The sequence below is a fragment of the Macaca nemestrina genome, chromosome 17 (assembly GCF_043159975.1).
Source record: "Macaca nemestrina isolate mMacNem1 chromosome 17, mMacNem.hap1, whole genome shotgun sequence".
Classification (NCBI taxonomy): Eukaryota; Metazoa; Chordata; class Mammalia; order Primates; family Cercopithecidae; genus Macaca; species Macaca nemestrina.
The window spans coordinates 48,716,894-48,739,157 of record NC_092141.1 but is presented as its reverse complement, the minus strand read 5'-3'; the positions used below and the strand labels follow the sequence as shown (position 1 = coordinate 48,739,157).

Sequence of the window (22,264 nt, the reverse complement as noted above, 5' to 3'; positions counted from 1 at the left end):
TTTTGTAATTGCATGCATAAAATAATAGAACTAACTTTAAACAATTCCTTAGTTTATGAGTGAAAATGGTTTGATAAACTCCAAGAACTACACTTTGTAGAACAATTTAAGAATGAAGCTCTCTTTGTCAGTAAGATGAGGTGATCCTTGTCATTGTCTTCTCCGTGGCTTGATATATCAGGGATTCTAATGTCTCTTGAGTCAATGAATGAATGAAATGGGATATTACGTGAAAAATGCTTAGCACAAGGACAGCTTTAAAAAATGGCAGTATTATTAATAATGAAAATATTGGGATATATGTTTGTCACTACTAAAATACTAGCACAAGATGATTTTTCTTTTTGGCCTTGAAAAATAGTAATTGTCCTGTACTTTTTCCTTTAAAAGCTAATCTGGATTTTGAAGTAACTTTTTGATATGTGCAGCACTTCAAATCAGGACATAATTTAAGCATCTGTCAGATTTAATTGTAATGCATGGGTACAGAATTTGGTTCAGGGACATTTAGTCATAACTCATCAATTTAAAAAAAGCTAAATTACAGTTATGTGCAAAACACCACTCACTGAATGAGCTATATAAAGAAATGTAAGACATAGTTTCTGTCTTCAAGGAATTTGCAGTGTGGTTGGAAAGACAATACATGCACATGTGGAAAGTTATGGAAAAATACAAGTTTTTGTTTGTTTTTTTTACTGTTTCATTGACCTAGTTTTCCTTTTATTTCATTCAAACAGGTTTCTCTTCAGTCTTTTTTTCTCTCTACTTCTTTATATACTTAGTTTTCATAGTCATGCCTGCTTTTGGAATTCAATTTGTAGTCTCCTTTGAGAATCTCTCCTGATTTACAGTTAGCAAAGGAACTTCTTCTTTGGCAATAAAATTAGTTCCTAACTACTTCTTTATCATTTTCCATTTCTAAAAATATTTAATCACCATGCTTATTTTTCAGGTATTTAGGCATAGTATATTTTTTGTGTGAGTAGTAGGAAAAGTTTGGAGAAAGTTATAAAACTTTATAAGTTGACATTGTGGTATGTTACCATTTGAACTTATAATTATAGCTTGTGAAAGGAATAGTGAAAAGGACTCAGCAATTCGCCTTTCTTTCAAGATCAAATCTTCGAATCCTTCATCCTTGAAAGAATTTAGACATGTCTTTATATAATGGAACAAGAGAGGGAATATAATTTATTAAACACAAGAAAAATTTTCTGAAAGTCCTTGGTTGCTGATGTTCTATTAGAACAGTTTTGGTAATTGTAGATTTGAAATGTATTTGAAACAATTGGCTACTGCACATGAAAATATTATAGCTGTCACATCCACATGTATCTCTTGTGTTTTTTTTTTTTTTAATGATAGTATATTTTTGCAGTTACTTGGGTTGGGTTTTCTTGCCTTTTCTTGAAGTAAAAGGACTCTGAACAGTTTCTAGCTTGGAGAAGAAGCCATTTCTTAAAGAGATTGGTTCTGGTACTGTGTAGCCACTTACAGGTTTTAGAGGTTACAGATTTTGGGAAGCTCATGTGTTTTATGTATTGATTTTCAGATATATTGGATGAGAATGAATATTATAAAATTTATTCTCTAGTTTCCTGGAGAAAAGGAAATCTCTGTCAATTTAAACAGCAAAGGGAAAAGAAAAAAGTCTTTGTGAAAGATAAACATGATCATTTCTTAGCAGGAAAAATACTCAATAAGAGATACAAAATTGTTTAATTTTATTCATCTAATTGTTTTAAGACCCTTGGATCAAAGGGTTTCAGAGAGAGGCCATAAAGTATTAGCCTGGTAATTCGATTGGGGGATATTCCGATCTCCTGACACTGCTGGCATCAGGATCCTTCCTCTAGTTTTCTTAGAGCATTGAAAGTTGCTGATTTTGATATAGGTAATTATCTTTTGTTATAAAGTAAGTGACTTTTTGAAGCCTTTGTTATATTACTACAATGAGTTTTTCTGTCTTCTTCAAATATGATTGTACCAAATCTTTTTTTTTTGAGACGGAGTCTGGCTCTGTCACCCAGGCTGGAGCGCAGTGGCCGGATCTCACCTCACTGCAAGCTCCGCCTCCCGGGTTTACGCCATTCTCCTGCCTCAGAGCCTCCCGAGTAGCTGGGACTACAGGCGCCAGCCACCGCGCCCGGCTAGTTTTTTGTATTTTTTTAGTAGAGACGGGGTTTCACCGTGTTAGCCAGGATGGTCTCGATCTCTTGACCTCGTGGTCCGCCCGTCTCGGCCTCCCAAAGTGCTGGAATTACAGGCTTGAGCCACCGTGCCCGGCCCCAAATCTTTTATTTTATTATTTATTTATTTTTGAGATGGAATCTTGCTCTGCCACCGAGGCTGGAGTGCAGTGGCTGGTCTTGACTCACTGTAACCTGTGCCTCCCTGGTTCAAGTGATTCACCTGCCTCAGCCTCCTGAGTATCTGGGACTACAGGCGCGTGCCACAATGCCTGGCTAATTTTTGTGTTTTAGTAGAGACGGGGTTTCACCACCTTGGCCAGGCTAGTCTCGAACTCCTGACCCCAAGCAATCCACCTGCCTCGGCCTCCCAAAGTGCTGGGATTACAGATGTGAGCCACGGTGCCTGGCCTGTACCAAATCTTTTAAATGGAAACTTTAATAGAAGATCGCTTCTGGAGAAATAATTTCTGTTTAATGACGCAAAGGAAAAATAATTAACTTTTAATTTCTACCTTATTCCCTACTTGCCTAAGTACCCATTGAAAACCATCTTCTTGGCCAGGTATGGTGGCTCACGCCTGTAATCCCAGCACTTTGGTAGGCCGAGGCGGGCGGATCACCTGACATTGGGAGTTCGAGACCAGCCTGACCAACACGGAGAAACCCCGTCTCTATTAAAAATACAAAATTAGCGAGGCATAGTGGTGGACGCCTGTAAGCCCAGCTACTCGGAGGCTGAGGCAGGAGACTCACTTGAACCTGGAAGGCAGAGGTTGTAGTAAGCCGAGATCATGCCATTGCACTCTAGCCTGGGCAAAAAGAGTGAAAGTATGTCTCAAAAAAAAAAAAAAAAAGAAAAGAAAAAAGGAAGACCATCTTCTTGAGGAGTCTAGTCAAGTTCATAGATGTTATAATTTGTTCATATTACTTTACAACTTAACAAACAAAAACATGTTTAATATAAAGTTAGCTGTGGTTTATAGTATTCTGAATTATGAAGTGAAAAACAGATTTAAGGTCCTAACTAAAGTCACTCTAGTGAGAAAAGTTTTCTGATACCAGTTCTTGATCTTTTGCTTTTGTTAGTACCAGTACTAGTGTAACATTTAAAGATAAGTAGAACATTAAATTATTCGTGCCAAATTCACCCTTTTTAAAAATTAAAAACTTTGAAAACAAAGTATCTAGTTGTAAAACTGTATAATAGCATCCCTTTCTATTTGAGAAAAAGGTATGAAAGATATGTATATATGAAGGTCAGTAAGTTATACACTAAATTATTTGTGATGGGATAGTTGATTTTTAAACAATATTTCTGTATTATTGTTTGAATTTTTTTGACCAAAAGGAAAGGTGAAATTAAAAGAAGTAGATGGTAAAGCTTTAAGTGGAATTGATGTTGAAAAGTATAACATCAAAAAGTAAGTTTTCTCAGCCTTGAGAAAAAGCTACTTTATTGGATTACTTTTATGCTTAGATATAATGTATCTATGTAGTACATAACAATGCATTGGGCCCTAGCATTCTAGTATTCACATGAATTTAACTGTATCATAAGGAAGATAAATAGTATAATTGAGCGAAATGATTGATGGTATGAAAAAGTAAATTAATTCTACTTGAGTTACCTTAATTCTTTTTGTATGTTAATTGATTAATATGATCATTGCAAAAGCCAAAAAAGAATTCAGTCAGAAATATCATGATATAATTTGCATTCCATTTTCTCTGTGACCATAAATTGTTGGATATTGCAACATATGTAACATAAACCACATGTCAGCTGTTTTCTGCCTCACTGTTGACAAGAGCCCCATTCATAACTCTTCTTTTTATCCTTTTAGTGAATAAGTAATTATTCAATATAGAAGGCAGGATATTTGGAACTGGCTATTTAATGTGGCAGCACTCTGTAATGAAATCTGCTGTTACTGGCAACCTGAGAGGAGAATGTAACAATTCCAGCATGGCTGTAACTTTATCTGCTTTGACTGACTGTTTATTTGGCACATCAGTGAACCTTTTATCCCAGTGAGTGACAGCTCCAGAAGGGTCACATTTACATCCATTCTATCATGTATTGTAATATTTAATGGTGGACAAGGTTGAGTGAGACTGGGAGTAATTTGAACTTGCTTTTCCACTGAGTTGAGGCTAAAAGACAGCTTGATCCCCAGTATTGTGGTGTAACATGCTATGACTTAGCATTTGTTTATGAAGGCTAATCTTACTGATTACAATAATAATAATAAAAAAAAATCAAGTAGAGTGCGTGTTCTACTAAATTAAAACTCTTTAGCACAAAGTCTTTCAAGTTACAATGCTATTTACCTTTTTTCTTTCCCCATCAATGACCACTTCTATAAATTAACCATTTTACACTATTTCTCTAAAATGAGACTTTGTTCTGTGTCATTTGGTGTAATAATTGAGACTTAGAAGGGAGTAGTTATTAAGAACCTGTGAGTTCTAATATATAGCATTAAACTTCTTTTTTTTTTAGTATTTGAGGATTTGGAAACAGAAGAGAAAATTCAGGTAAATTAAGTAGACTATATTCCTGATGTTCCATATGGTTTGTTTAAAGAGACATGTGTGTAACTATTTCAGTTATGAAACTGAGTTACAAGTGAAATTGTCCGGGAAAAACTATCCTGGATGATAATTTTACGATGGGTTTACGTTCCATGACAGGTAATTGAATTTCAGATATACTTGTTCCACACAAGCAACCTGCTTTCATTATTAAATATTAATATTTTGCATTTATTTTCGTACCTTTGCTAAAGAAGAATTCCCTCTTCTTGAAGTTGTTAAGTGATACTTTAGATTCAACTTGATAATTCTATTCTTTTGTAAACTATATTTAAAAGCACTTCAAAAGCATTGGTGTATTAAGGAATATTTGAATGAACTATGCTGTGAACAAAACTATTAACTCTAAACTATAATATCACAAGTTCATATGAAGCCTAAGAAAAAATTAAAATTGTTCCTACTTTATCACTTTTATAATTTATGAAAGAGGAGAGTTAAAATGTACTCAAAACATTTGGAACTGGAGAGTTAGGGTGGTATGTTAGAAAGTGTGCAAATGTGGAAACATCATTTATAACTTTTAAAAGAATGAGGACCAATTTTAAATTGTATTTGTAGTTTTTTCTTTAATGGCAAGTTTTAGATACTATAATTTCTTGTAATTTCTCTTTATTTGACCATTGTGATTCATTACTTACAGGTTCTGATTCCATGTGAGGTTTGATAACATTTTTTTATGGTAGTTTAGATATTAGTTATCATTTCTTTCCTTTCTTACAGCCCCCTGGCCACTGTTCTAGGTGCTGTTGTTCTACTAAACAAGGAAACAGTCAAGAGTCGTCGAATACCATTAAGAAGGATCATGCAGGGAAATCCAAGATACCCAAAATATATTTTGGGACACGCACACACAAGCAGATTGCTCAGATTACTAGAGAGCTCCGGAGGACGGCATATTCAAGGGTCCCGATGACTATTCTTTCCAGCAGGGATCATACTTGTGTCCATCCTGAGGCAGTTGGTAACTTCAACAGAAATGAAAAGTGCATGGAATTGCTAGATGGGAGAAATGTGAGTAAAGTTATTTTGTTTTAGAGAAAAAATAAGGCTGAAAATATTTAAATTACTCAATATGTGTTTTGTATGTACATTTTAGTGATAATCAACTTCAGAAAATCAAATTAACTGCTAATATTGATATCTTTTAAAAAATAATTTTACCGTAAGAAAATCTTTAGTCAAGTTTTAAAGTATGGGATTTGGTCTTAAAGCTTGGGGATATTTAATTCCTTGAAGTTAATTTCTGTTGTAGTCAGATATCTTAGTTTCTTCTTTTAAATCCTGCTGCCAAAAATAGTCAAACTTGGGTGATGTCATATGGGAGACAGAAGTGTTTAAATGATTTAGTCTAATTAGATCTAATTAATATACTTTACATACTTAAAAACTTCAAAAGCAGATAGTTTATTTAGGCTCTCTGTTCAGGCAAACTTTGGATTTTTTTAATTGAATGAGAAATATAATGATTATTCCACCTCATAATTCTGGTTAATACAAACCCCTCTTTTAAAAGTGATACTAAATTATTAACTTTAAAAAGATGTCATTGGTGGTTTTGAAAATTTCCAAGGCAATTAGAATAATATGAATTTGGGCTTGGTGGAAATAGAGAAGTCTTTCTTTCTAAAGACTTATATGACTTTCAAATAATTTTTTTTTTGGCAGTATTAGTTTGGGAGCCTATGTTCTGGTGTGACAGTTATTTTACTCTAAAATTGAAGTTGCAAGTATGAAATTATACCCCAAAATCAGTGAACCATAAATTGATAACTATGAAGTGACCAGTGATATTTTAATGTATTTTGAGAATTGTTTTGTTTTTCACTAGTATCTTTTTAGAGTTGGTTCTACACAAAAAACTGTGAGCTATAGCCCCCAGAGTTTCATTTCATTGATATATCACCCCTTATCATATAATGTGAATTAGTTATTTTGTTTTATGCTTTTTGTCCTTAATACTCTCTTTTATTAGATGAAAATGTATTTAAGCTTTATTTAGGGATAGTCAAAAGATACTTCAACAGATATTCAAACGAGATTATAAAGTATAAGTAGTAAGGTGTTCCAGTGGCAAAACTTGAGTGACTTGTTCAGAGCCAGGAGAGAATACAGAATTACTGAATCAAAGCCATTGTTGAAATTCTACAGTCGTATTTATTTCCAAAGAGTTCTTTCTAACTAACTGAGGAACTGTGAAATCCCTTTACTCTGTATATTAAAAAACTTCTCTTCCACGAGAGATGAAAGTATGAAGTGTCAAGTGTTCAAAAACAATAAAATAAAGCTCTTTATAAAGGTAAAACTCCATAAATTTCATGCATGAGTGACTGCTTTCCATAGTGACTAAGTGATATGCTGAATTCCCCAAATGCTTCAAATTTACTTTTTGGCTATATAGCCTATGCAAGAAGACTTGCTGGTATTGTCACCATATTTTTATCTTTTTTTGTTTTACTTGTTATTGGGGAAATTATTGTGTATTTGTAAAAAATACGTTGGCCGGGCATGATGGCTCATGCCTGTAATCCCAGCACTTTGGGAGGCCAAGGCGGGCAGATCACTTGAGGTCAGGAATTCAAGACTGGCCTGGCCAACATGGCGACACTCGTCTCTACTAAAAATACAAAAAATTAGCTGCACGTGGTGGCACGTGCTTATATTCCCAGCTACTTGGGAGGCTGCGGCATGAGAATCGCTTGAACCCAGGAGGCTGAGGTTGCAGTGAGCCAAGATCGAGCCACTGCACTCCGGCCTGGGCAACAGAGCAAGACTCTGTCTCAAAAACAAACAACCAAAAACATACATTGGTAAAATACATTGGTAAAAGCAATGATAAAGTGTAAGATTGTGTATTGAAGGCAGACAGTTTCATTTTGTGTAACCTAGAATCCTACAGTGCTGGTTATGTTTTTATTGATCTTTACTCATAAGTTTGAATCATGTTAAAATAAAAAGTAATTCAATAGACTTCAATGTTCTGAATTTTTCATTGGCCTTTAGTTTGTCTTAAAGTGAACAGGTATTTTATTTTTGAATATTAGTAATATGAATAATTGAAGATATCTGCTTGTGGTTTGCCTTGACCTAATTCTGCCTCAGAATGCTTACCTCATGGGCATACATGAACATCCTCTTTCTTGTTCTCAAGCCCCCTTAGTAATTTGGTATTGTAATGAGGCCAATTACAAAGTCACCGTAGGTGTCTGTGTTTACTATGACTGAATTACCAAAGCGAAATGATAAACAGATAACTGGCAATTTGAATGAAAGTGTTTAAAGTGTGATAACACTTCAATTGACAGACTTCCTCAGGGTTGTGTTACACTGCTAAAATGGATGAGCTTTTCTGGTTTTACTATCAGCCTGCAGAGGGGTGTCATTCTAACTGCCCTTAAAGTGTAAACTTTCTGATTTTTTGGCTTGATCCAAGGCACATGTGTTTTTGTTCATTGTTTCTTTTACTAAAGTGCCCTTATACTGGAAAAGTATGCACTTATCTGTTAAAAGTTAATTTTTGTTTCAGTTAAGAAAAAATAATTTTAACTAGAGTTAGGAATGACAATTCTGAAATATTATTTTAGATATACATCTTTTTTTGGTTAAAATGAGACTTAATAGCTCATAGTCATAGACTCTAAAGGCACTTTGGTGATCATTTTGTATAAAGATAAGCTTTCAGAATTGTATGGAAGAAGCTTGGGATGAAGAAATGGTGAATGTCCTATTATTAAACTCAGTCTGTATGAAACTGAGTATGAAAGATGATTGACACATTTTTACCTGAATCACAGAATTTTAGAGCTGGAAGGAATTTTAGAGATGATATAGTCAGTGAGTCAGAAGGAATCTTACAAGCCTCTGGTTCAAATATTCTTTTGATGCTGAGTCACATGAGAAAAATGGGCCCTGAAGTTTGCTCAGTCAGACAAGTAATTAGCAAGGAGGAACCAGAACCCAAATTTTCTGATTCCTCATCCATTGCTATTTTGATTACACTAGAAACAAAATCCAAAGATGGCATTGAGGTAGGGAGAAGTTGACACAGTATGAAGAATAAGAACAGTAGAGGTTAGAGAAAGTAAGTGAAAATAATGTAGAAAATGGCCTAAATAAATATAGTTAGATGAGTCCTTTCCTCCTAATTTTTATTTTTAATACTTTGGAGGACCTACAGGTAGCATCCTTTAACATGGCTGAATACAAAGCTTTAGGAGAACTGGTCCTCAGCTATTCATGTCTTGTCCTTTGATTTGCTGACATTCTTTTATAGGTTACGAATCTTCTATGGTTTACTTTGTTCTAGCAATATCTAGATACATTTGTGTATGTACTGATGTATTTATGTTTTGAAAACATAGATTCTCCTTTTAGATAATTCATAGATAAAAATACATATAAATATAAGATTTATATATATGCATATATGTGTGTGTATATATACGTGTATGTATATGTACACATGTATACATATATACATATGTATAGATATATATACATATATATCTGTGTGTATATATGCAGAGAGAGAGTATAGTTCATCCCGCCTTGGCCTTTCAAAGTGTTAGGATTATAAGCATGAGCCGCCGCACTCAGCCTGTAATGAAATTTTTTATTTCCAGTAATACAATGGCAAAGGACATTAGTAGATAACATAAAAGAAGACATTCAAATTACTGCTGAACCTTGTTAGACTATTCATACAATATTATGTTAAACCTTGCTAGAAACTATAAAATACAAAAAATATATGTGTGTGTGTATGTGTGTATATATATATATATATATATATATATAGCTACCTCAAAGTCTTTTATCCCTAATATAATTTATATATTTTATATATGGTTGTTTTTTGTTAAGGATAGCAAACTAGGAAAAATAAATATTTTATTTCAAAATCATTTTAAAATAAATATGTATAATTAATTAAAATAAAAGTGGCCCATTATTCTACCACTTAGTTCCAATGACAATTGAAAAAGAAAAGTAGTACATGTATGTGGTTAGAAAATGAAAAGAGAGGCTCTCTTTTTCTAGATCCTCCATCTCCTTAACCCTTTAAGGTAATTACTGTAAAATTTTATATATATTCTACCAGAACGTTTAAAAAATGTATTTGCTATAACGTATGTGTATATATATTCTTTAAAAAAGCAGTTTACATGAATTTAATCATTCTATACACATTATGCAACATGTTTTTCTCACTTAACGTAGAGAGCCTAATCAACACATAGACAAATCTCAATCATTTTTAAGGGCTAAAGTTTTTGTATTAATTTACCGTAACTTATTTAACATGTCCCTTATGGGTAGATATTTGGTTTATTTTCAGTTTTTTGGCTATTTAACAGTACAGGGTACATCTATTCACATTAATGGTAAACTTTTAAATTTTGGTAGTTTTTTGACAAATTGCCTATGTACTTCTACTACTAGAATTTTATACTTCTAAAAATATGTATACTTTTCTAATTTTATACATTTTTAATAGTATATGAGACACTCTTGTTAGGGCTGGGTTTTATCAAACATTTTATTTTTTTATTAATGCATGTAATGAGTATTTTTTTTTTTTTTTGAGACAGGATTTCACTCTGTTGCCCAGGCTGGAGTGCAGTGGCGTGGTCACTGCTCACTGTGGTTACTTTTTTTTTTTTTTTGTAGAGATTGAGTCTCCCTATGCTGCCCAGCTGGTCTTGAACTCCTTGGCTCATGTAGTCCTCCGGCCTTGGCCTCTCAAAATGTTGGGATTATAGGCATGAGCCACTGTGCCCAACCTGTAATGAAATTTTTTTATTTCCAGTGATAGAATGGGGTGGAGTGCAGTGGCTCATGCCTGTAATTCCAGCACTTTGGGAGGCCGAGGCGGGCAGATCACTTGAGCTCAGGAGTTCGAGACCAGCCTGAGCAACATGAAGAAACCCTGTCTCTACAAAAAAGGAGCCATATGTGGTGATGCACTTGTGGTTCCAGCTACTTGGTGACTGAGGCACAAGAATCGCTTGAACCTGGGAGGTAGAAGTTGCAGTGAACCGAGATTGGACTGCGCCATTGTACTCCAGCCTGGGTGACAGAGTGAGACTCCCATCTCTGAAAAAAAAAAAGGTAATAGAGTGGCAAAGGGCATTAGTAGATAACAAAAGAAGAAACACAAATTACGGTTGAACCTTGTTAGACTATTCATACAACACTATGTTAAACTTTGCTAGAAACTGTAAAAAATACAAATTGAAACAAGATTCTGTTTTTTACTTTTAAAATAGAGATAAGAAAAGATAACGTCAGTGTTGACAAGGATGTGGGAAAAGGGTAATGCAAAACAGTATATACTTTCTGGAGGATAATTTCACTATATGTTTTCAAGAAACTTAAAAATACTTCGTAGCGTCTGATCCCATAATGCTATTTCTAAAAATATAGACTAAGAAAATATTTAGAAACCAGCATAAGAATGCTCACTGCAGCCTTATATCTAAAGTGGAAATTGGTAACAGTCTATAAGTCCAGTAATAAGAAAACTGGTTCATCAGCTATGGCACATTAATTCAATGTACATATATGAGCAGCAATGAAAAGATGCTTAGTGATGTCAGAAGATTTTCCTGGTATGATTTTTAATACACTAGCCAGAAAAAAATAAAGGGAATACAGTTTTATAAACATTTTTATTTACTGTGGCTGGATTGTTAGTAATCCTTAATGCCTGGGGAACATTTGCTTTGTTCTTGTTTTTATTACTATTTGGAGATAAAGCTTTGTTTTGTCACCCAGGCTGGAGTGCGGTGGCGTGATCATAGCTCACTGCATCCTCGAACTCCTGGGCTGAAGTGATCCTCCTGCCTCAGCCTCCTGAGTAGCTAGGACCACTGATGTACACCACCAATCCTGGCAAATTTTTAATTTTTTTGTAGAGACAGGGTCTTGCTACATTGCCCAGGCTGGTATCAAACTCCTCACCTAAAACAGTCCTTTTGCCACAGCCTCCCAAAGTGCTCACACCTGTAATCGTGCCTAGCTTGTTCTTGTTATTTTAACATTGTAGAGATATCCTTATATACACATGTATAGAAGAAATATGAAACGAAATACACCAAAATGTTCCTAGTGCATTCTTTGTGTAATAGAATTACGGATAGTTTAGGCTTTTTTTGGTACTCCTGAATTTTTTGTAGTGAATATTCTTACTTTCTTTTTTTCCCTCAGGACATTCCAACCTACCTACTTACCTTCCTTCCTTCTTGTTTATATTTGAATAAGAAATACTGTCACATGGCTCAAAGTTGAAAAAGTACAAAAGGGTCTACAGAGAAAAATCTCTCACTCCTGTGCCCAGTCACTTAATTCTCATCCTTGGAAGCAACCAGTGATACCATTGTTTTGTGAATCCTTTCAGAAATATTTCATGCCTAACATCAGTTTAATCAGAAAAAAAAGCCATAACAAACATACTAAAAAAATTTTTTTTTCAAGTTAATTTAGGGTATTTGGAGCTCTTCTGATTTGGAGTTCTATCTAAGTCTGAGTCAACCAGACTTCGTTGTGATTGTAGCTATGGTATTGTCTCAAAAAAGACAAAAAATTAGCCGGGTATGGTGGCATAACCAGTCAAATCTTAGCCTTGTGGCTTTAATGATGTTCCTCAAATTCTGAGATAAGCTTATTTTATTCCTTCTATTCCAATATTGGTTCACATTTCAGTTATGCATATTTGTTTCTAGGGAAAATCCTGCTATTTTTATCATGGAGTTCATAAAATTAGTGATCAGCATACATTACAGACTTTCCAAGGGATGTGCAAAGCCTGGGATATAGAAGAACTTGTCAGCCTGGGGAAGAAACTAAAGGCCTGTCCATATTACACAGCCCGAGAACTAATACAAGATGCTGACATCATATTTTGTCCCTACAACTATCTTCTAGATGCACAAATAAGGGAAAGTGTGAGTATATGTGTAAAGATTAGAACTTTTTTCCTACTCATGGGGATATAAATGTTGAATGTAAAAGCTTTTAGATGTTTTAATGTGTTTTTTTGCTTTAATTTGTGTAAATAAATTTGTATAAACATATTAGAGTACTGAAAACATATCCTAACGTGTGTTAAAATCGACCCACTCATTTTAATTTCCAAAATAACAAGCAGTTTTAAGGAACATAGTGACTAAAGTGGGATTACAGCAGGATTTCTCTTTGCATTTATGAATATTCAAAAAGAATGATTTAAAAACATTTCTCTGAAAAAACTATGTTTTGAAGAACTTATGTTGGGAGAATAAAATTATGCCTTGTGAGCTTTTGAAAAGTGAACTTCAGATAATGGCATTTGTGTTTATTTGCCTGGTTCTTTTTAGAGACATGCAATTGTTAACAGCATAAGACAAAAAGTAAATAACTTGGCGTAGTCACTTGTTATTCCTGTCTTCAAGTCTGACTGCACAATTCATCTCAGCCTTCTATTTCTTTAAGATCCAAAGTAATAGGCATTATGTTTACTACCCCTTCTATCCTACCTTTTATTTGGTTATCTCTTAACTAGTTCTCTTCCTCCTGAGACACTGTGCATATCAATGCCAGGTCAGTTTTCCAAATGTTGCTTTTATTACATCCTTTTATCCGCTTCAAAATCTATTGCTTCCTTTGCTCATGAGATAAAGTTCATATTTCTTAAGCTTACACTCAAGATACTCAATAGTCTGACCTGAATCTGCCCCATTTGAATCCTTCAAAAATTACCTCATACTCCCTTGAGGATACCTTGTTCTTTATTCTTATCTTTGCTTTTGATGACACCTCTTGGGAATGCCGTGCCCACTCTTTGTCCAAATTCAAATCCTACTTATCTTTTAAACCCCAATATATTTCCTACTCGTCCATGTTTTTTTCATAACTTTTCAGCCTTCTTTGTATTCTTACTTCCTCAAAATAACTCATTGACAATTGCTTTGTGACAGTTCCTTGTATTAGTCAGTACTCTTTCTATAGAACGTGACACAAACCCACCCTAAAAAAAGCTTAAGAAAAAGTACTTGATTCTCTTTATTGTGATGGCTTTATTCTCAGGCAAGTTCTCACTCTTGCTTATGGAACAAAGATAACCATAAGCAGCTAACTCACCTGGAGAAAAGAGCATGACCACATATTAGTCCCTCCAGATTACTCTGGCCTAACATGGATCTCATGTCTATTCCTGAACCTGAACCAGTCACTGTGACCACAGAAGGATGGAATACTCTATTTAACTGACAATCCTGGGCCTTACCCCCATTGTGAAAGTGGGGATGTCCTTTGATTCACAGGTTAATAGTCCTGCCAGCATCACATGGGAGTTGGAGAAGAACAATTCTCCAACTCCCATGTTGGAGAAGGACTGCAGGACAGATTAAAACAAAACATATATGTTGTATTATGTTAGTATTTTAAGAGTCATTTTAATCTTGTATTGTTATTTTACTTTTAAAGGTTTTATGCTTTTAATCTTGTATTGTTATTTTACTTTTAAAGGTCTTATACTTAGTTTGTAAAATTATGTTGGAAACATTTTCATAGTGGGATTTTGTACCATTCTGTGTAGCCAGTGGTACCTTGATCCAGGCTCACTTACTTATTTTTGGTGTTGTTGATAGGTTTGCAGAGTATTTTAAGAGTGAAAAATGGCAAAATCGGTAATGTATAGCTGACATTTGGTTGGCCATAGTGCTTCAGAAGTTTTATTTAAGACCTAGAATCAGTTGCTTATGTAATTGCATTTGCAATATTGGCCTATAGTGTGAATTTTTAAATGAAATACCTTGCCTGCTATTGTTAAATCTATTTTGCCAAATGTTTTACAAGAAAATTCTTTTGTCTTATAGATGGATTTAAATCTGAAAGAACAGGTTGTCATTTTAGATGAAGCTCATAACATCGAGGACTGTGCTCGGGAATCAGCAAGTTACAGTATAACAGAAGTTCAGCTTCGGTTTGCTCGGGATGAACTAGATAGTATGGTCAACAATAATATAAGGAGGAAAGATCATGAACCCCTACGAGCTGTGTGCTATAGCCTCATTAAGTAAGAATATTTGTCTAGTAGTGTATTTGTGCTGCCTTTATATGAAAAATATGTTTGATTATGCCAGAGTATTTTAAAGTCAGTACACTTTGGTTAACTAGGCTTCTTGGGAAATGGATTGTTCCTTGCCAATTAAGCTTTAAAAACAAGGCTAGTCCAACCTTTTGTCTTGTTCACAAGAATATAATGAACATAAGTGATTTAAGAAAATGAATAATTGTGAATCTTATTCCTAATTTGGCAGGATAATGTAATAGCCCCAAAGGATGTGTATAGGATATCGAACCTATAAATAAAACATGCTTTTAATTAATATATTTTAAAATTCTGGATCATGGCTTTAATGTATTGCTTTATTCTCCAATTTAAATAGGATTCTAGTTTCATGGGTTTTAATTAATCAAGATTTCAGTACTCTAAAATAATATATTTAGTACTAGCTTTATGAAAATTTACACTAGATAATTTTTTTTATTAGACATTAAGTTGTTGATCTAGAATCTTGTTACCATAGAAAAAAACTTCCCAACTCTGAATCCCATTTCATTTATTGTAGCATTTTTCTGTTTCCTTCATATTATACTTTAAAAAAATTTGAATGTTATACAGTCACATGGTTTGAAGATAAAATGTATACAAATTTGTATAGTAAAAACCTCCTTCCAGTTTCATCCCTGATCTGTTTAACGTCTGTGTTCTCCTAAACGAGTTTATCATTCAATACATATTACTCATTTATGAAACCAATATTAGATACATTTTATTGTCCCTCATTTTCGTCCAAATGATGGCATACTATACATGCATTTTTCTGCAACTTGCTTTTTTCAGTTCACAGTGTATTTTGGAGACCTTTCCATGTTAAGACCTAGAAAGCTTTCTCAGTTTAAGAAAAAAAGATAACTAGAATTCTATTAGATAGATATGCAATAGTTTATTTAACCAGCCTCTGATTAACAGAGGAGGTTGTTTCTAGTCTTTTGCTCTTATACTGCTGTAATGAATAACTTTGAACATACATAATTTCATTTGTATGCAAATATATCTATAGGAAAGTTTTTAGAAGTGGAATTGTTGGGTGAAAGCATAGACATATTTGTAATTTCAATAGATATTGCTAACATTTACACAATAGGTGGATGACAGGGGGGCTAATGTATGCTTCTACCAGCAATGTATAAGAGTATGAAAATTGTTTTCTTCTAGCCTGCTAGGTGAAAAGTGTATCCCAATGTAGTTTTAATATTCATTTTCCTTAATATGCATGAACTTAAGCATCTTTAAAGGCCATTTATATTTTCTTTTGTGTCAACTGCCTGTTGACATCTCTGTTCTTTTTTTGTTCTTATTGTGGTTCTTTTTCTTAATGATTTATAAAACCCCATTCATATATTAGGGAATTAAAATCTTTGCCTGCAATAAGAGTTGTAAAAACTTTCCACCCCATTTTGCCATTTGCTTGTGTCTTTTCTGGTGGTGGTTTGCTATGCAGATTTCTGTGGTTTTTATTTTACAACATAGTTTGTTGAAAGAGTTGTCTATAGTTGCTAATTCTATTTTCTCACTTGACGTTCTTCCCTCATAGATCCTAGCAGTGTTGCTCTCTGGACAATTCTATGCAAGCTGTTCTTATCAAGATCACCAGTGATCTCTATATTGCCAAATACAGAGATTATTGTTTCTTTTATCTCAGCCAGTCAGTGGTGTTGGGTAGTTGATGACTACCTCTTTGAAAAGCATTTTTGTGTTAGCTTCTGTGACATCTCTGGTTTTCCTCCTTCTCACAGTCTGTTCTTTTATCATTTCTTTTACTAATTCTTATTCTTTTTGATATCTAAATGTTGGAGTGCCTCAGGACTTACTTGGTACTGGGACCTAGTTTCTTTTGTAGCTCTATTTTCCCTAAATAGCTTATAGTATTATAGCTTAGAATATAACCTGCAGTACTGATGAGGCCTGAACCTATGTCTCTAGCTTCAGCCTCTCCCTAGAATGCCATTCTCATATCCAACTTTCTACTTTATAGCTCTTTTTGGATATCAAATAGACATTTCAACTTTACATCTAAAACAAAATTCCTTCCCTTCCCCTGTGTTCTGTTTTCTTCTCAGTCTTCCTCATCTAAGCAAACAGTATATACCAGTTCCTCAAATAAAAAAGTTAAATATTATCCTTGATAATATCCTTACTGCCTCACCTCATCCAATTAAATGAGTAAGTCTTATAGATGCCACCTGCACAGTATATCCCCAATTCCTAAATTTCATTGACTGTGCATATCTATCCTACAATCTTCACTTAACAAGAATATTATAACAACCTCCTAACAGGTCTCTACTTTCACTCATCTTTCTCCAGTAATCAATTCTAGCTTGGTAGCTAGAATCATTTTTTAAACATGTAAAATAGATAGTCTCTCTTTTATTTAAAACTCTGGATTTAAAACCTTTCCACCAAAACAGGACGGTACTGGCATAAAAACAGACACACAGATCAATGGAACAGAACAGAAAACTCAGAAACAAATTCACACACCTACAGTGAACTCATTTTTGACATAGGTGCCACAAACATACACTGAGGGAAATACACAATCTCTTCAATAAATGGTGCCAGGAAAACTGGATATCCATATGCAGGAGAATAAAACGAGACCCCTATCTTTCACCATTAACAAAAATCAAATCAAAATACATTAAAGACAAATCTACAACCTCAAACTATGAAACTACTACCAGAAAACATTGGAAAAACTCTCCAGGACATTGGTCTGGGGAAAAACTTCTTGAGCAATACCTCAGAAGCACAGGTAACCGAAGCAAAAATGGACAGATGGGATCACATCAAGTTAAAAAGCTGCTGCAGAGCAAGGGAAACAATCAACCAAGTGACGAGGCAACCCACAGAATGGGAGGAAATATTTGCAAACTGCACATCTGACAAGGGATTAATAACCAGAATATATAAGGAGCTCAAACAACTCTGTATGAAAAAATCTAATAATTTAATTAAAAATCGACAAAAGATTTGAATAGACATTTCTCTAAAGAAGACATACAAATGGCAGTCAGACATATGAAAAGACGCTCAACATCATTGATCAGCATTTCTCTGCTGATCAAAACTACAATGAGATATCACCTTACCCCAGTTAAAATGACTGTTATGCAAGACAGGCAACAACAAATGCTGGCGAGGATGTGGAGAAAAGACAATCCTCGTACACTGTTGGTGGGAATGTAAATTAGGACAGCCACTATGGAGAACAATTCGGAAGTTCCTCAAAAAACTAAAACTAGAGCTACGAAACGATTCAGCAATCCCACTGCTAGATATATACCCCAAATAAAGGAAATCAGTATATCAAAAGTGTATCTGTACTCCCATGTTTGCTGCAGCACTATTCACAATAGTCAAGATTTGAAAGCAACCTAAATGTCCATCAACAGATGAATGGATAAAGAAAATGTGGTACATATACATAATGGAGTACCACTCAACTATAACACAGAAGGAGATCCTGTCATTTCCAACAACATGGATAAAATTGGAGGTCACTGTGTTAAGTGAAATAAGCCAGGCACAGAAAGACAAAAAGCACATATTCTCACTTATTTGTGGGATCTAAAAATGAAAACAATTTAATCCATTGAGATAGAGAGTAGAAGGATGGTTTACCAGAGGCTGGGAAGGGTGGTAGGTGGGGATCACAGGAGAGGTGGGATTGGTTAATGAGTACAAAGAAAAGAAAAATACAATGAATGAATAAGTCCTAGTATTTGATAGCACAACAGTGTGACTGTAGTCAATAATGATTTAACTGTACATTTAAAAATGACTAAAATAATATAATTGGATTCTTTGTAACACAAAGGATTAATGTTTGAGAGGATGGATAACTCATCTTCCATGATGTGATTATTATGTATTGCATGCCTGTATCAAAACATGTACCCCATAAATATATACACCTACTATATACCTACAAAAATTAAAAATAAAAAAAAACCCAAGCCGTCCCATTGCACTTTGAATAAATTCAGATTTCTTATTGTGACTCAGGATGACCTGATTTCTACTTATCACTCTGACATTGTTCATACCATTATTCATTTTTAACCATTGTGCTGCAAATCACATTGGCTTTCTTTCAGGCCCTCAAACAAGCAAAATTTTCTAACCACCTCAGGACCTTTGTCCTAGCTATTCCTTCTGTTTGGATATTTCTTTCTTTCTGATTCTCCCATGACTGGATACTTTTTGCATTCAGTTGTTAGAATAAATGTCACCTCAGGGAGAGCATTCTTGACATTGAAATTAAAGTAGCAACTAGGTTATATTAAACTAATTTATTTTCATAATTTATTTGTATATCATTACCTGATTTTTTTTTTTCATTTTATTAGAACTTTTTTTTAACTTTTAAGTTCAGGGGTACATGTGCAGGTCTGTTATATAGGTAAACATGTTATGGGGGTTTCTTGTACATATTATTTCATCACCCAGGTATTAAGCCTTATACTCATTAGTTATTTTTCCTGATCGTCTTCCCTTCTCCAACCCTACACCATCCGATACGTGCTGTTCCCCTCTTGCCCGTGTGTTCTCATCATTTAGTTCCCACAAGTGAGAACATGTAGTATTTGATTTTCTGTTCCTGCGTTAGTTTGTTAAGGATAATGATCTCCAGCTCCATCCATGTTCCCATAAAGGACATGTTCTCATTCTTTTTTGTGGCTGTATAGTATCCCATGGCTACCTGATATTTTCTTATTTATGTATTTGTTTTTATGTTTATTCCTGTCTCCCTTTAGTAGAATATAATTTCCATGAGAGTAAGGACCTTGCCTTTTTTATTCAACTGCTGTTATTTTCACTACCCAGAACAATGTCTGGAATAAAATAGGCATTCAAACACTTAATGTATGAATGTGCATATAGATCAATGAATGTATTGATATATTTTCTAGTAATTCTCTTTTTTGTGTTAATATGTAACACTTTTAATTTCTTTATTAGGTTGTTTTGCATTTCCTTTTATATATATTTGGGATAAGTACCTAACACCTGGCTCTCAGTTGAAGAGACATTAGCTAAGTAAAGCAATGTGAATCCACAAAACAAGTGGGAAATCATATGCATGTTTGTTTCTTCTGAATAAAAGCTTTCTTTTTAGTTATATAAAGTTTATTTTGCAATATGAAACATGCATGCTTTTTAAAAGATTTCTTAATTAATCCACATTCATGTCCTAAGAATGTCAAGAAATACAGATCAATGCATGAAAATATGATTCTCTTGTTCTGTTGAAATAGTGCATGTAAGTATGATACTGGTTGACAAAATTGTTTTATTTTATTTCAGTTGGTTAGAAGCAAACTCTAAATATCTTGTAGAAAGAGATTATGAATCAGCTTGTAAAATATGGAGTGGAAATGAAATGCTCTTAAATTTACACAAAATGGGCATCACCACTGCTACTTTTCCCATTTTGCAGGTAAGATCTTTTTTCTACCTGTGAAATGTATTTAGTGAATTAGAAGTGATTTAGTCATGACTAAATCCAGATTAAATCTAGTGAGTAACCCAGAAGTTTTAAATATAGCAATTTAAATTTTTAAAAATTTTATTATCTAAATTTGATAATCTTTAGGTGATGGCATGGGTAAATTGTGGCTGAAAACATAGCATTACTTAATTTGAAGGAAATAAGTCTTTAAAGGGATTAATTGCTTTGTTTAAAGCTAAAAGGAGTCAATAGTTTTAGGTTGTAGATTTATTTAGTCAATTGTAAAAGTTAAAAATTTTAGAAAATGAGGAGAAATTCCTATTTTGTTCATCTTAATTTAGAAATTATAAACCTGATATTCATGGAGAGATCATGAGTAGGCTTTGGAAGACTATGAAACTTATGAAGCTATATGCAAAATTTTATGAGTATATACTTTTGTACATTTTTCTAAATAGAGGCTGCATAAATTTCATTATATTTTCTAGTGTTTTTTTGCAGATAAGAATATATTTTCTTTTTTGTTCCTATTTACTTATTTAAATTACTAGATTATGTATTTTAGAATGGTTGTTTTAGGTTTAGAGAAAAATTAAGCACAAGGTCCAGAATTCTCATATACTTCCACTCCCAGTTACACACCTATACACATACACAATACACACCAACTCCACAGTTTCCCCATTATTGATCTCTTACAAGAGTGTAGTATATTTGTTACAATTGATAAACCATTATTGATGCATTATTGTTCATTTAAGTCCATAGTTTACCTTAGGGTTTACCCCTTGTGTTGTAGAGTTCAATTCGATTTTGCCTAGGAATCCACCACTACAATGTCATACAGAGTGTATTCACTGTCCTAAAATTCTTCTGTGTTACACCTCTTCATCCCTCCACCACACCATGCCCATACCCACCAAACCCTTGGTAACCACAGATTTTTTTTTTACTACATTGTTTTGCCTTTTCCGGAATGCCATATAGTTGAAATTGTGCAGTATGTAGTCTTTTCAGACTGGCTTCTTTAACTTAACAATATGCATTTAAGATTCCTCCATGCATTTTTTTTTGCCTTGATAGCTCATTTCTTCTTATAGCTGAATAATATTTCGTTATCTGGATGTACCACAGTTTATCCATTCACCTACTGAAAGACACATTGATGGTTTCCAGTTTTTGGCAATTGTGAATAAAGCTGCTATAAACATTTCTATTAGTGATAAGCTTTCTACTCATTTGTATGAATACTTAGGAACACAATTGTTGTATTATATGGTAAGACTGTGTTTAGCTTTGCAAGAAACTGCTAACAGTCTTCAAAAGTGGCTGTAACTGCTGGGTATGGTGGCATGCGGCTGTAGTCTTAGCTACTTGGGTGGCTGAGGCAGGAAGATTGCTTGAACCCAGGAATTTGAGGCTGTAGTGCACTATGATTGTGTGCTTGTGAATAGCTGCTCTCCAGCCTGAGCAACATAGCAAGACTTTGTCTCTTGACAAAAAGTGGCTGTACCATTTTGCATTCCCACCAGCAATGAACAAAAGTTCCTGTTGTTCTGTATCTTTGCCAGTGAACTTTGGGGCTGAGGACTCTGCTTTTATGAGTACAACTTTTTTAGATTACACATATGAGTGATAGCATGCAGTATTTGTCTATCAGGCTTATTTCAGATAACATAATACTTCCAGTTTCATCCATGTTGTTGCAAATGGCAAAATTTTCTTGTTTTTTTAAGACTGAATAATATTTCATTATATATATATGTGCCACATTTTCTTTATTTCATTAATCACTCACTATATTCTCACTTTTCCCCATGGGAAGAATTGTGGACTAATGGAGGCTCTCTTGGCACTGAGCTGTACTTCCATAGGGCAGGGGTGATGTGGATAATATGAAACTATACT

At 34.0% G+C, this 22,264-nt stretch overlaps 1 protein-coding gene and 1 long non-coding RNA gene across 6 annotated transcripts in view; one reads left to right on the top strand and one right to left on the bottom strand.

The window, feature by feature from the left end:
- The window catches only part of LOC105476851 (BRCA1 interacting DNA helicase 1), a 176,769-nt gene that overhangs the window by 45,265 nt on the left and 109,240 nt on the right, over positions 1 to 22,264 (top strand). For all 3 annotated transcript variants that reach the window (XM_011733115.3, XM_011733116.3, XM_011733119.2), the window contains 4 exons: positions 5,514 to 5,804; positions 12,515 to 12,736; positions 14,648 to 14,847; positions 20,212 to 20,344. In XM_011733115.3, coding sequence (XP_011731417.2) covers positions 5,514 to 5,804; positions 12,515 to 12,736; positions 14,648 to 14,847; positions 20,212 to 20,344 — 846 coding nt within the window. The remainder of the gene's footprint in view (positions 1 to 5,513; positions 5,805 to 12,514; positions 12,737 to 14,647; positions 14,848 to 20,211; positions 20,345 to 22,264) is intronic.
- Positions 5,607 to 22,264, bottom strand: part of LOC105476850 (uncharacterized) — a 158,531-nt gene continuing 141,873 nt past the window's right edge. For all 3 annotated transcript variants that reach the window (XR_011615683.1, XR_011615682.1, XR_984304.3), the window contains one exon: positions 5,607 to 5,789. This is a non-coding gene — a long non-coding RNA (uncharacterized lncRNA). The remainder of the gene's footprint in view (positions 5,790 to 22,264) is intronic.